The sequence below is a fragment of the Littorina saxatilis genome, linkage group LG2, assembly GCF_037325665.1.
Source record: "Littorina saxatilis isolate snail1 linkage group LG2, US_GU_Lsax_2.0, whole genome shotgun sequence".
Classification (NCBI taxonomy): domain Eukaryota; kingdom Metazoa; phylum Mollusca; class Gastropoda; order Littorinimorpha; family Littorinidae; genus Littorina; species Littorina saxatilis.
This window is the reverse complement of record NC_090246.1, coordinates 101,274,616-101,290,423: the sequence shown is the minus strand read 5'-3', so window position 1 is coordinate 101,290,423 and position 15,808 is coordinate 101,274,616. Positions and strand designations below refer to the sequence as shown.

Genomic DNA, 15,808 nt, shown 5'->3' with positions numbered 1-15,808 from the left:
GAACGGGCAAAGCAATTACAGAATCCTCACACCCATACTGAAGTGTTATAGGCGAATCTTTCTTGCGTAAATACGGAGTCAAAAAATGGCTGGAGAAGGTCTGCCGTTCTCTTTTCCAGTGGAAGGACAGCTGACCAGATGAGGCTGTTGAATGTCAATGTAGTGTCATTGGAACACTTGTTCTGGGATGGAGTCCCGATTTAGCCTTGAATTGTCGCTTTCTTGCAGATTCCTGTGCATGCAACACGAATTCTTGCAACGCTGGTGAGCAATTTCAGATACGTTTTCTTATACTTCCAGAGGCATTGTCTGCGTGTGCGAGCGCTTGCCTTTGGCCATAACTCTATTACCATTTTACAATGAAATAAATCCATTTACTATGTTGCAGTGATGAAAAGGTTCTCGATATATACGCATTATATGCCTTTTCTTATCTTTACTTTTCCTTTTCTGTTTTTCTGTACGGTGCTGGACGGGCGCAGGGTTAGTTTTGAACCGCCATGTCCTCACTTTTAAAACCATGTGACCTACGTCCACGTTTAAACTGCCTCAATTTGAAGTATTTGAAGCTATGTGTAGCACTTTCCAAGTCAAACGGGCAATACTGCTTTAAGTGCGTGGAACTCGAAGCACATGCTATAGGACGCTGGCTCTCATGTATTTATCGTCGATTTCTTAATCTGTGTCGAAAAACTCTGCACTACAGAGAAATGATGTCTGGGAGAGGCTGATAAATGATCCAATTTGTGTGTGTGTGTGTGTGAACGATGCGACCTGGTGGGAGAGTGCACCGACGACCCGTCTGGAATGCAGAAGAAGTGGCGCAGAGAATGGGGAAATGCGTGCTGTCGTTCTGGAACATGTTTTTAAGCACATGAGCACTCCTACGTTCGATAGACCCCCCCCCCCCCCCTCCCGTATTAGTAGTAGTAGTAGTAGTAGTAATAGCAGTAATAGTAGTAATTCTTTCTTTCTTTATTTGGTGTTTAATGTCGTTTTCAACCACGAAGGTTATATCGCGACGGAATAGTAGTAATAGTAGTAGTAGTCGTAGTAATAGTAGTAGTAGTAGTAGTAGTAGTAGTAGTAGTAGTAGTAGCAGAAGTAGTAGTAGTAGTAATAGTAGTAGAATTTGTTGTTGCAGTTGTAGAAGCAGCAGCACTAGTACCACCACCATCATCATCACCATCATCATCATCGTCGTTGTCGTCATTGCCGTCATCGCCGTAATCATCATCACTGGCTTTGCTTTATTTCAGTCTAAAAGACAAAATAACCCAAGATCGTTTGGGCGAATTCAGAGCATATATATAGCATATATACTTTCAATGTCGAAATGCGCACACAACATTATGATACGGCTTACTGAGGCCCAGGGAAGAAAGATTGAGAGCTATGTACCCCGGCACAGGATCGCTACTCGTTTTTCAGTCTCATTCCCAGGGAATGTTGACGTTCGCGTGAGTAGGTCTGTCTGTCAGCGTTAAGCAATATGTCCGTGCGTAAGCGGTTGGTGCCAGGGAAAAGACATGAGAATGTTGAAAGTGAAAAAGTGGAGAGGCTTCGGTGTTAGGTGAGCTACGTTAAGGGTATCTCTTTCCGTCAATGATCGAGCACACCACCACAAATTGTGCCAGGCTTTAACTTTTGGAAAGAACATCCTCCTAAAGCCTTTCTGCTAATTCGTGTGCATATATTTCAGTTACAAAATTAGTGAATTAAAGACAAATATTCGTCTTTGCACAAAAAACAGCCAGATAGATAGTTAGTATGTGTCGCAGCCGATGGATGCTTTTATCCCATGTAAAGACCTGGACAAAACTGTGATGGTGTTTAGCTCCATTTAGGTCCATGAACACATGTAAAGACCTGGACAAAACTGTGATGGTGTTTAGCTCCCTTTAGGTCCATGAACACATGTAAAGACCTGGACAAAACTGTGATGGTGTTTAGCTCCCTTTAGGTCTATGAACACATGTAAAGACCTGGACAAAACTGTGATGGTGTTTAGCTCCATTTAGGTCCATGAACACATGTAAAGACCTGGACAAAACTGTGATGGTGTTTAGCTCCATTTAGGTCCATGAACACATGTAAAGACCTGGACAAAACTGTGATGGTGTTTAGCTCCATTTAGGTCCATGAACACATGTAAAGACCTGGACAAAACTGTGATGGTGTTTAGCTCCATTTAGGTCCATGAACACATGTAAAGACCTGGACAAAACTGTGATGGTGTTTAGCTCCATTTAGGTCCATGAACACATGTAAAGACCTGGACAAAACTGTGATGGTGTTTAGCTCCATTTAGGTCCATGAACACATGAAGGAAGGTACCTTTTGAAATAGTGTTATCCGTCAAAGTCCGCACTCGCGTCCAATAGTAGACTGACGAGACGATCGCGATTATGGGCAGAATATACCTGCGCAGAATCAGCGGCACAGACGACGCACTGCATACTATTGATGCTGCGATGACGAGTACTTGGCCTGTTTTCTTTTCAGGCAACGTGTAGCGGGCTGGGATAATCTGCAGTGCGTCGTCTGTCCTGCTGAAATGACATAGGTGAGCGCCAGGCCTTACTGGGGACGCAACAGCTCTGAACTTACCGCACTCTCAGGTTGTTTTCAAGTCGACTGCTCTGAATTTTGTGTGAGACAGTACTTAAAGAAGCACTGTACATGCTAATGTCCACGATAAAGCTTATCCGTCGGCACAACAGATTTTACCATTTTAAAAGTACATTGAACTAGCTAAAACGTTAAGAGTACAAATTCGAGGACACTTTTGTCAGGAGATTGAACCAAAAAGTGGAAAAACCCCAAGCATTCAAACTGCACAAAAATATAAACTCAGCGCTTTTTTTTTTTCGTCAAACCTGATTCAGTCGTTTGATAATGGATGGATGTGTTGCGGCGTAAATCAGTGAGACTCAGCCAAATCAAAATGACATTGGAGAATTAACAAGGCATGATAGGGTATCCAACGAGGCCTGAGAGAATTGGAAAGACATGCTCAATTAAAAAGACTTTGGAGAGGTTTTCTTAAAGAATGGGATTTTGTGTGCAAATTAATGACTTTACGATGGGTGGGGAGAGAGAAGCATGGCAACGGAGGGAAAGGGCACGAGAGAGATACAATATTAAGTGTGTTATATTCAAGCTTCCCCTAGAGCGTAATACAACATAATTATTGAACTCTAACAGTTGTGTGTTATATACCAATAGATTCACATTGTATCGTTTGCAAAACTGACCTGTACGTACGCTTTGAACATTTCTTGCGTGTTGTTTATTTGAAGCACCTGTTTATGACAAGGAGAAAATCCTAAAAGGTATGTCACAATCTCTTTACAAAGCATCAATACCAGCAATTCGTCAAAAACAAAACCCCGTTGGAAGCAAATTGTCTCTCACAATAATTGCATGATGTTAATAACTTATCCAAGCCCTCGTTATTTGCAGAATCTCTCTCTTCCAGAGAATAACCTTATTAAGTGCAAGCATCGCAATCCCGCAGCAGCGAAGAAGAACCTGCCCTCGGCCAATAAACAGGCGTCTACCATGCGCGGAATAGTGCGGTTTAACTAGCCAATCACACACTTGATCGCAGACGAAGACAGCGACGATGGAATTAGGGTGGAGATTCCGCCTGATTGCCATTCTCTCCTTATCGTCAATAAATATTTGTCAATTTGCCCCATTTTCTCGTCATGCCTAACCGCCGTGGCCTGTTTAGGGGCAAGATGGATTCGTTTACACTCTACATGCATGTCCATTTTCTCCGGGTCTGTAGGGGCAAGAGGTTGAGAGGGAGAGAGAGAGAGAGAGAGAGAGAGAGAGAGGGATAGAGAGAGAGAGAGAGAGAAGGAGAAGCAGAGAAGGAGAGAGAGAGGGGGGGAGGGAGAGAGAGTTTATGCATCTGTGTGTCTGTCGTTTGTCTGCCTGAATATAAACATACGTGTTCATCTCAGTTCAACTGTTGAACGTTAAAGAGCTTTGGAATTTCATTGCGTGGGCAGTACAACTCGGATCTTGGTTTATAGTACATTTACGCCTTTACTCAGTCTTTAAAGGCCCAGTCTGCTTCAAATGGTTTACAGAACGATTTAAATCTTCTCACGAAAAAAGCAGTTCTAACCTTATGGAACACACTTGCAATAGCATTTAACAGCATTGAATGACACAGTTCGTTTGAATGGCTATTTAGCTTGCGTAAACCACACACCCGATTTCGTGGTTTATTTTACCCCTGAGCCATCGTGAACCCGTGTCACACACTTTCCTTTTTTTCACAATTTCGTCGTCAGTTTGTGATTTCAATGCGACTCGCTATATCTGTTAGAGCACGTAATTGTGTACCTCTGAATCTAAAATGCAACAAACGACTGCGAGTCACACGAACTTCAAACAAGCAAGCGATATGCAGAAAATTCGTCTGTTTGCGGAAACACGACCTTTGTGTGTGATCTGTTTCCGGGCTCCCTTTTTTAAACTTTTAAAACTTCGAGTTGTACTGATCTTGTCTGGATGAAAAAAGAAATCGTGTATGATTTAACAATGTGTGTGTAAAGCTACTCTTACACTGTGCCGAATTGCCCTTGTGAATAGCATTTTCCAATAATTCACAATGATCGGGACATGGTCGCAAGACTTTCGTAAATGTTCTTAACTATTCCTTACAATTCGTCTCTTGTTTTGAACATAGCAACTTGCTCCTAATATTGCTATTTTTTTCGCAACGTACTCGTTAGTACTCGCAAGACATTTGTAATCATCGCTATGTATTCGTGGCGCTAGCAAGCCATTCGCAACCATTCGTTATGCCTGTCTTTACATTGTGCCGAATATCCTTGCGAATATGAACATGTTGTATTCGGCAAAAAAATAGACACATGGACATGAATAATATAGAAAATTGGAAGCCTTACCAATCCTTGCGAATGTCTTACAAATGGTTGCGAGTGCTTGCAAATGTGTTCCGATCATTGAGAATACATACGCATCAAAATCGCCGTTTAGTTGCAAGACGTTTGCAAGATATTCTTACTGTTTTTAAAACATTCGCAAGCAATTGCAGTCACTCGCAAGCATTCGGAAGGCTTTCGCAACATTCTTATGAATTGGGAAGAAATGGTCAAAACATTCCTGAGAAATTCGTAATGAATTCGCAACCATTCGCAAGATGTTGGCAAAATGTGCACGAATAAAATCCTTACGAATGCTTGTGAGCGCTACGCATACCTTTACGATGATTACGAATGGTTTGCGAATACTTACGAGTACGTTGCGAAACATTCAGAATATGACTTCCTTGCGAATATTAGGAGTATGTTGCTAATGTTTGCAAAAAGAGACGAATGGTGGCGAATGGTTAACAACACTTGCGACCATGTCCCGATCATTACGAGTTATTGGCGAATTCTATTTGCAAGGGCAATTCGCCAGAGTGTAAGAGCAACATTACGAACAATGCGAATTGCATACTCGTTTTATTCGTAAAATGTTTGCAAGCACTCACAACACTCGCAAGGCCACTCACAACGTTCGTAATAGATCCGTGTATGAATTCGTATACAATCGCAATGATCGGTAGACATTCGCAAGCAGTCGCAACCATTCGTATGACATTCGCAAGGATTCGTAAGCCTTCGATTTTTCTCTGTTTTTTTCCTGTCCATTCGTCTCTTTTTTGGCCGAATACAACATTTTCATATTCGTAAGGATATTCGGCACAGTGTAAGACAGGCTTTACAAGCTGTCAATTTATTATTTATAGATTTTAAAAGTTAGTTCTAGCGCCAAAACGAGGCGTCCGATTGTGGTACTGGACAACCCAATCTGGCTGGCCACGCAAAAATCAATTCTTTGAAAAATGCGCGCTCTTTAGGGCACCTAGGATGTTCTCAAGTGGTGGGTGTTTAAACGAAATGGTGTTTGTACTGTGTGTAAAAGCCTGACAGTGTCTGTGATCAGAAACTGATGGTTTACGTGAAGCAGTGTGTGCATTATAGTACATTGTCTTCCAAATGAGATTCGCCGATCATTGTGTAGTCATCTCTTTGTCTGCGCCAGCATTTGTCTGCTTTCTATAACTGGTTCCGGGGGATTTTGATAGATACCGATATTATTGATATTGCGACTTGAAGAAGCACATTTGTCGGCTCATATGGTTAAGTGTATTTTCTGCGGCAATCCTGGTCATTCATGAGTAGCTGAACCTTCTTGTTAGTTCGTGTCCTTCAAAACATTCAGTACATTTATATCTATTTTGGTCTGAAAGTCATTAACTACATCCTGCTCATATGTTCGGAGAACCAGCATTATACACTTTATATCATACTGGGTTATAACCAGGCACCTGGCTTTCAGGGTATTTGACAGAGACAGTGATATTACTGAACCTTTGTTGTATATAATTATACAAGCTATTATTAGAGCGTACACACGTTTGCATGCATGGACTCGTGTCTGTTAGAAGGTCTTCGTACGATTATGAAATGGACCAACATGATAAAAATTATGCTGTAACCTTAGGTCAAGGTTGTGAAATGGTTTTGCAATAATTCTCCAACCCATCTGTTGACAACCCCTGGAGAATTATTAACAAAACATGCAAGAGAACTGGCCATCAGACAAATATTTGATACTAAATGTTGTATTACTTTATTCCTGAAAATTATGCTGTCAGTTATAATTTTACTTCTTGTAAGCGGGTGCAATGTTCAAAACAGCTATCCAATGATCACTATGCTAACAGGAGAGCGAGTGTACATTCACTAATTGTTTTCTTTGTTTCCTCGTGAATGTGCTGTGTGCGCGCTTGTTTCCTTGCATTGAAAAATACAAAAAGATAAATCTTCAGTGTGCGAGAGAGAGAGAGAGAGAGAGAGAGAGAGAGAGAGAGAGAGAGAGAGAGAGAGAGAGAGAGAGAGAGAGGGGGGGCGACAAAAAGAGAGGAACAGTGACAGACAGATAGACAGACAGACAGACAGAGAGAGAGAGACAGAGACAGAGAGAGAGCGAGACAGAGATAGAGAGAGAGAGTGATAGAGAGAGAGAGACAGACAGAGAGAGAGAGACAGACAGAGAGAGAGAGTGAGAGACAGACAGAAAATTAGACAGACAGACCCAGAGAGAGAGAGAGATAGAGTGAGAGAGAGAGAGACAGAGACAGAGAGTGAGAGAGAGAGAGAGACAGAAGGCAAAGAGAGAGAGAGAACGATAGAAAGAGCATTAGCATCAGATTGACCAATGCATTTTGTTGATCAGTTTAAATTAAGCTCGTTTGGGAATGAATGCGTGCGCGTGTGCGTGCGTGCGTGTTTATGTGCATCCGTGGATGTATGTACATGTGTACCTAAGAGTGCTAAGTGGATTGGAGAAGGGGAAAAAAATACAAAATATTTTTGTAATTTGGAGAAAAGACAGTTTGTCCAGAAGTCCATGTGTTTTTTGCAGAAAGAAGATGGTGAAGTTATTCATGATAATGCCTTGATAGTTAAAGAAGCACAGACTTTTTACGAGGAGTTATATACTTCAAGAGAAGCCGAACTGGTAAATCAAGAGATTGATGAAAACCTTGCTCATCCTGTATTAACAGATGATGAGAGTAAACAATTAGAAGGTAGACTTACTCAATGTGAGCTACTCAAAGCTGTTAAAAAATTAAACAACGACAAAAGCCCAGGATCAGATGGGTACACTGCGGAATTCTTCAAGTTTTTCTATTCCGACTTAGGAAAGTTTATGTTACGGTCTATAAATTGTGGATTTGAGAAAGGAGAAATGTCAGTGACTCAGAGACAGGGCGTTATAGTATGTATTCCAAAGGAGGGAAAAAATAAAACACTTTTGAAAAATTGGAGACCAATTACTCTGCTAAATACGGTTTATAAGGTTGCATCAACGTGCATTGCAGAACGGTTTAAACGTGTTTTGCCAAATTTGATTCATGATGATCAAAAAGGCTTCTTGAAGGGAAGATATATTGGTGAAAACGTCAGATTAATATATGATACCCTGTTCTACTCAAATAAACATAATATACCTGGCCTACTTTTGATGGTCGACTTTGAAAAGGCTTTCGACAGTGTTGCCTGGTCATTTATTGAAAAATCTTTGAGCAAATTCAACTTTGGAAATGACATGAAACGATGGATTTATACTTTTTATTGCAAAATTAAGTCCTGTGTTTCAGTTAATGGTCGGTATTCAGCATGGTTTAACGTAGGTCGAGGCACCCGGCAAGGGGATCCGCTGTCACCTTATTTATTCTTGATTTGTGCCGAAATATTGTCTCTTATGGTACGCCAGAACAAAAAGATTTGTGGTATGAATATTCTTGGCGAAAATATTTTATTGTCACAATTCGCCGATGATACCAGTCTATTTCTTGATGGTACAGAGCAATCATTTTGCGAAAGTATAAAAGTGTTACAACTTTTTGCATCACTATCAGGTCTGAGAATGAATTATGATAAAACAAATGTAGTTTGGTTAGGACCTTTAAAGTTTTGCAAAAGAAGATTTTTGCCTGATATGAATTTTACCTGGAACCCGGATAACTTTAAAGCACTTGGTGTTATTTTCTCAGTAAATGTATCCGAGGTTGTTTTTCTTAACTATAAAAATAAGTTAAAGGAAATTCAAAAACTTCTGAATTCATGGACCAGAAGGAACCTGACACCTTTTGGTAAAATAACAGTCCTAAAAACCTTGGCTATTTCCAAATTGACACATTTGTTTACGAATTTACCTGATCCAGACGAACAGTTTATGATGGAGTTAAATAATATTTTTTTCAAATTTCTTTGGGATGGAAAAAGAGATAAAAATTAAAAGAACTACGGTCACCCAATCCTATGAAGATGGAGGATTAAAGATGGTTGACGTGAAAAGTTTTCTGTCATCTCTAAAAATTGTTTGGTTAAAAAGAGTTGTTGGTCTTACTGGATTAATATCAAGATTATTGGCTAAAGCATGTCCATCTGTTATAACAATTAATACGAAAGGAGAGGAATTTGCAAATGTTTTGATGCAGAGAATAGAAAACCCGTTTTGGACCGATGTTTTTAAACATTATAAGAAACTACACGGAAAATGTGACCCTACAACCTTTAACGATTTTGTATCAGAATGTTTACATTATAATGTTAATATTCGCAGAGATAAAAAGACAGTGTACATTCAAAACTGGATCGACAATGGAATTGCTCAGATTGGTCATATTTTGGGACAAAATGGATACTTATCCTATAATGCATTTAAAATTAAATATCCAAATGTGCGAGGAGATTTTGTATTGTACCAAGGTGTAATCCAGGCTGTTAAAAAATATCAGAGAAAAATCGGCTTAGAATTTGATAAACATTTTATTATGACAGAGCCCAATGTGTGGAAATGTATTTGTAAAGGTAAGACACAACTTATTTACAAAAAGCTGAATGAACATGTTACGGTCCCAAAATGTATCCAAAAATGGTCTGAATCCTTAGACTGTTTGTTAGATAAGAAGGCTATTTTTCAACATGTTTTTAAAACAACAAAAGACACTTGTCTGAGATGGTTCCAGTACCGACTATTGTACAGAATTTTGCCCACAGAACGGTTTCTATTTTTGCGAAAAATTGTGGATACGTCATTGTGTACATTTTGTGGTAGAAATGAAGAAACCCTTTTACATATGTTTTGGGAGTGTGATAAAGTGCAGACTTTTTGGATAGAATTTGTAAATTGGCTAAAGGCGAACTGCACCCATTGTGACAATTTAAAACTGTCTAAAGAACTGGTTCTTCTTGGAGTTGCGAACAATGTTGTCACCGATAAAGCTTTTGATGTGTTAGTAATCTGTGCCAAACACCATGTATATATTTCCAAAATGAACAAAAAGACACCTCATTTTCAGACGTTTAGTAGAAATTTGAAGCAAAGATTTATTTGTGAAAAGTATAACGCAGTTGTAAATAATACAGTAGATAAATTTTACAAGGATTGGCGCCTGTATATGCATGTTTTGATGTAACCCTTTTATATATATATATATATATATATTTTTTTTATTTTTTTTTTCCAAAACCTTCTGATACTGCGACCACCAAGCTCTGAACATCCCCCCCCCACCCATCCTCCCACCCCATGTATGTTGTAATTGTTCAAGTGTTTTTCGGTTATATGGATCTGTCCTTTTGGTTAAGTGATGTCCTGTAATGTACAGAATTATATGTATCATTGTATGTAAAAAAAAAAATAAAAAAAAATTCACCAAAAAGAGAATAATAAAAAATAAAAACAAGTCGCGTAAGGCGAAAATACAATATTTAGTCAAGTAGCTGTCGAACTCAGAATGAAACTGAACGCAATGCCATTTTACTCGTAGCATCGTCAGGCCACCGCTCATGGCAAAGGCAGTGAAATTGACAAGAAGAGCGGGGTAGTAGTTGCGCTAAGAAGGATAGCACGCTTTTCTGTACCTCTCTTTGTTTCAACTTTCTGAGCGTGTTTTTAATCCAAACATATCATATCTATATGTTTTTGGAATCAGGAACCGACAAGGAATAAGATGAAAGTGTTTTTAAATTGATTTGGACAATTTAATTTTGATAATAATTTTTATATATTTAATTTTCAGAGCTTGTTTTTAATCCGAATATAACATATTTATATGTTTTTGGAATCAGCAAATGATGGAGAATAAGATAAACGTAAATTTGGATCGTTTTATAAATTTTTATTTTTTTTTACAATTTTTCGATTTTTAATGACCAAAGTCATTAATTAATTTTTAAGCCACCACGCTGAAATGCAATACCGAAGTCCGGGCTTCGTCGAAGATTACTTGACCAAAATTTCAACCAATTTGGTTGAAAAATGAGGGCGTGACAGTGCCGCCTCAACTTTCACGAAAAGCCGGATATGACGTCATCAAAGACATTTATCAAAAAAATGAAAAAAACGTTCGGGGATTTCATACCCAGGAACTCTCATGTCAAATTTAATAAAGATCGGTCCAGTAGTTTAGTCTGAATCGCTCTACACACACACACACACACACACACACACACACACACACGCACACACGCACACACGCACACACGCACATACACCACGACCTTCGTTTCGATTCCCCCTCGATGTTAAAATATTTAGTCAAAACTTGACTAAATATAAAAAGAGTGCGCGTCACTTTTCACCTGTGTGCACAGATCTGCATTCGTATTTTCGTCCATACAGCTCATAACTACTGTTGGGCTTCTCTGCAATGACAATCATCGTACGGATTCCTGGTAGCTTCCACCGTGTCTATTCCGGCTAGAGCCAGGAAAATGAAGATGCATTGCAGGGTCTTTTTGATTATTATTAGATCAGGACTGATTATTTCCTTGAGTCTGTAATGGACATTGGGACCAGCACAACGATCACGAACTGAACTGCCACAAAGTTTTCACAGTTGCTGTGGGCATATCAACGAGGCTGACTCAGCTTATATGTCTTGTGTTATGTCTTATATGTCTTGTGTTATGTCTTTTGTCTTGTCGTTTGATACATGTTTCATGTCTAGCTCTTATAGTAAGACTGTAAAGTGTCAATAGGTTTTGTCAGTCGCTGCTGGCGTCTGTGCGAATGAACTAGCTTATGTCTTATATTTTGTCTTTTTTCGCATGTCTTATTTTATGCCGTATGTAAGACCCTGTAAAGTGCCACATAGGTTTTGTCAATCATTGTTACCGTCCGTTTGACTGACCAGGCTTATAATTAAAATGTTAAGTCTTGTCTTATATCATGTCTTTTGCCATATATATGCGAAGTGTCACATAGGTTTTGTTAGCCTCTGTCGCGTCTTTCTGACTGACCAAGATTATAATTCTCATTTCTTGTCTTATATCGTATGTCTTATGATTGGCTGGTTGCAAGACACCTTAGTTTAGAAAAGAAATTTGACAAATGTCCCCAGAGACTGGGCGTAGACAATATACCAAAAGGAAGAACATATGGGACAACTGCGCAGAGTACTGGTCAACTGCACTCGAAAAACTACATTTGGAAGCCATTCGGACTATAATCGGTGGTGTGCGCGGCACAAGCCACGATAAACTGTATAAAGAAAGCGGATTTTGTAACCTAAAAGAAAGACGGAGCAGACACAAACTGATTTTATATTACAAGATGGTATATGGCAAATGCCCTCATTACTTATCAGATCTCTTGCCACCTTTAACTTCTGATGTTAACCCCTACCATCATAGAAGACCATTAGAAAGAAGAGTCCCCATGTGCACAACTGAATTTTACCGCCGATCTTTTATACCATCTACTACTGTCCTGTGGAACACCTTGCCAGACAACATCAAAACAACTAACTCAATCAGCGATTTGAAACGCTATTTATCTACTCCTGATTATAACGTACCTGCCTATTATTACTGTGGTAAAAGACTGGAAGTGATTCACCACTGCAGAATGCGCCTAAACATGAGTAATTTGAATTCTGACCTGTGTAAACGCCACCTACAAGGAAACCCACAGTGCGCTTGCGGCTACCCGAACGAAACAGCTGACCATTATTTGACACATTGTCCTTTGTACGTAGATGCTCGCCTGTCTACAATAAACGCACTTCCTGTTAATTACAGACATGTTGAAATATTGTTAAATGGTAGCGAAAACCTTTCTCTTTGCACTAACAAGCTTGTTTTTGAAAGTGTCCAATCGTTTATCCATGAATCTGGTCGTTTCTGTTGATTTGACTCAGTACCCATATTCAAGCCAACAAACCTTATTTTATATGCATTTTTCAAATGTATATTTATCGAGCTACTGCTTACTTGCCACAGGACTATGGTTTATAATGTACTATGTATATTCTTATTTGTATGCGCTGCCAACTTCATCTTTTATATGTACCTACCGTTTTCTCCTCCCTCCTCCACCCTCCCCCCTCTTCCTCCTGCTAGCTTTTTCTTATTCTTTCTGATTTACTTTAACTATGCTCTTCTTGTAGATAGTTCAACAATTGATAAGTATTGCTTGTCCGACATCATATTTGCGTTATTTTCCTACTACGTAGGGCGCGTAATATAAGCGTTTGCTTGAGTTCGTGTCCCTATTGTTTATCGTTGTATTTTTGTATCATGTTTGATTTAATAAAACATTGTTTAAACCAAAAGGAAGAAGACAATATATAAATGCTTAGCAATCATTCTGTCCTTGGGAAAAGGGCTAACGGCCTGCAGATCACTGACCCACCACCAAGGGCAATTCGATTCGAAGGCGTCAGTTTAGTCCAGGTACATGTATTCATTACTTTCATCCGTCTATGCTCCACTCTTCGCCCGGTCCGGCGCCCATGTCCTCAAACAAAAGCCGACATTTTCCATTATGCTGGCATTCTTTATGGCTACCTTGGTGGCTTCGATCTTTATCCACTCTCTGGGAGCATGTTGGTGTCCTTTGTTTGGTATACTGCCAGCACTAAGTCTCCGAGTCCCTGCCCTTTCCTTTTGCAGATGTATGGCTTTCATCCATTCTCTGCGGGCAAGGCTGTCAGCTCGTATCTGGCTGACCAGCCCCTTGTCTGCTGCTTTCTTGGTGACTTCATTCCTCTTGTAGTCAAGTCTGATCGGCTATCTCGATGGCCCTCCGCCCCTTGAGACCAAGGCTTTGTCTTCTTCCCGCGGTATATTGCACACGCCTAGTCTTTGATGGCATTGCTAAACTTTTATTCAGATAATTATATATGGCGGTCGTTCCATCTCTGCGACTCAGTCAGACCAGTCGCATTGTGCTTACCATGGAAATATCATCACTTTCTTGGCGTCTTTCATTCTGTATGCTGACATTGCCGAACTACGCCGAAGTACATTTTCTAATTCCATCTACATGCCTCGTGCTTTTCATAATCATTAAATTTCCATTATCCACCCTCGGAGACCTTGGCTGAAGGGCGCATCATTTTGAATTATTCTCTTTGTTTCTGCATGCTAATTTTATCGACGCTCATGTGTGCCTCTTTGGTTGTCCCTTTCCAGTCAGCGTCCATCTCAATATCTGTATCTGTATCATTGTGTACGTGATTGTGTGTTTTTTAGTATTTATTTGAAGATTTTTTAAATGTGTATTGTTGCTGTAATAAAGATTATTATATTGAAGATTGATCGTAAGGCGCTTAGAACTATATTAGGATTTGCGCCATATAAATACGCCTATCATTATTATTGTTATTTTTGTGTGTTTTTCCAGATACATCGCCATCATCCATCCCCTGAGGCCCAGACTGACCGGACGAATCGTACTGACCATCATCGTGGGGATCTGGCTGGCGTCCATCCTCCTGGCACTGCCCAACATCATCTACTCCGAGGTGTATACCTGGAACGAGTCGGGTCGCACCATGTGCTACATGCACTGGCCCGACATCCAGTTATCACATCAAAGCGACCAGGATCTTATGTGAGTGTTGGCGGTTTAGTAAGCGTGGATGGAAGGATGGATGGATGGATGGATGGATGGATGGATGAGAAGGTGGACGGGTTTGTGGGAGGGTGGGTTGGTGAACGGGTTTGTGAGTGGGTTGGTGGGTGGACGGGTTTGTTGGTGGGTAAATGGATGGATGGATTGATGGTTTGATTGACTGATGGATGGATGGATGGATGGATAGATGGATGGATGGATGGATTCTTTAATTGCAGTGCCCTTCAAAACTGCAAGTGACCCGTCAATGCTACACATTCGTTTTATTTCATTTTTGTTTGTTTAAGACAGAGCACGAAATTTGATTCTGTTATCTTGTCCAAGACGTCGAATTACGTAACGGGTTCGAGATATTCCAAACAGCGTGTTAACAGCGTGTTAACAGCGTGTTAACAGCGTGACTCCTTTTTATTAGAAAGAAAAATCAATCAGTTACCGTATTAGCTGAAATATTGCAACCGTCATACAGGGCAGCGATGGATACAATAGGGATGACAATGACTAAATTGAGGTAATCTCTTTTTCTGTCGTAAAATCACAGCGCATTCGCTGAGAAAATATGCTGTCTTTTTGTGGGGTATGAATTAGTGCGCAGCAAGGTATTCGCCCTCACTCTTCCAAGGCTGTCTCGGCTCCATTAGCTAAAACGTCGCGTTTTATTTACACGTGGATTGGGATGTCTGGGCGTTATCGCCTCAGTTCCACGTTCGGCATTCACGACACCGCCCTCTCTTGGTTTAGGAACTACCTCCAGAACCGCTCTCAGACTGTCACCACTGATTCGTTCTCTTCTCAGCCTGTCCCTGTCCGCTTCGGCGTCCCACAAGGATCTGTCCTTGGCCCTGTCCTTTTCACCCTGTACACCCAACCCCTCTCCCTGGTCATCGAACGCCACGGCCTGAACTACAACTCCTTTGCCGATGACACGCAGCTCCAGAACAGCGCCAAGCCGGAGGACGTTGACGATCTCCTTGGATCCATCTCCAGTTGTTTCACTGACATCAAGAACTGGATGACTGAGAACAAGCTGAAGCTGAACAGTGAGAAGACGGAGGCCCTTCTCGTTGGAACACGACAGAAGATTGCTTCCCTCACTGTGACCGACCTCCAGCTGGATGACGCGACTGTTCCATTCTCCCCTGCTGTCAAGAGCCTTGGCGTCTTTCTCGACTCCACTCTCTCCATGCAGACACACATCTCCTTCATCATCAAGACCTGCTTTTTCCACCTACGACGCATTGCCTCCATCCGTCGCTACCTCACCCACGACGCCTGTGTCAAGCTGGTTGTCTCCCTCATCTTCAGTCGTCTGGACTACTGCAACTCCCTTCTGGCTGGC

At 40.6% G+C, this 15,808-nt stretch overlaps 2 protein-coding genes across 2 annotated transcripts in view; both read left to right on the top strand.

Moving 5' to 3' along the window:
• Positions 1-15,808, top strand: part of LOC138960362 (tachykinin-like peptides receptor 99D) — a 313,550-nt gene that overhangs the window by 242,701 nt on the left and 55,041 nt on the right. The gene's annotated exons all lie outside the window — the stretch shown is intronic.
• Positions 14,237-15,808, top strand: part of LOC138960364 (tachykinin-like peptides receptor 99D) — a 6,119-nt gene continuing 4,547 nt past the window's right edge. The window contains exon 1 of the mRNA XM_070332257.1: positions 14,237-14,448. Within this exon, the coding sequence (XP_070188358.1) occupies positions 14,390-14,448 (59 nt within the window). The 5' untranslated portion in view covers positions 14,237-14,389. The remainder of the gene's footprint in view (positions 14,449-15,808) is intronic.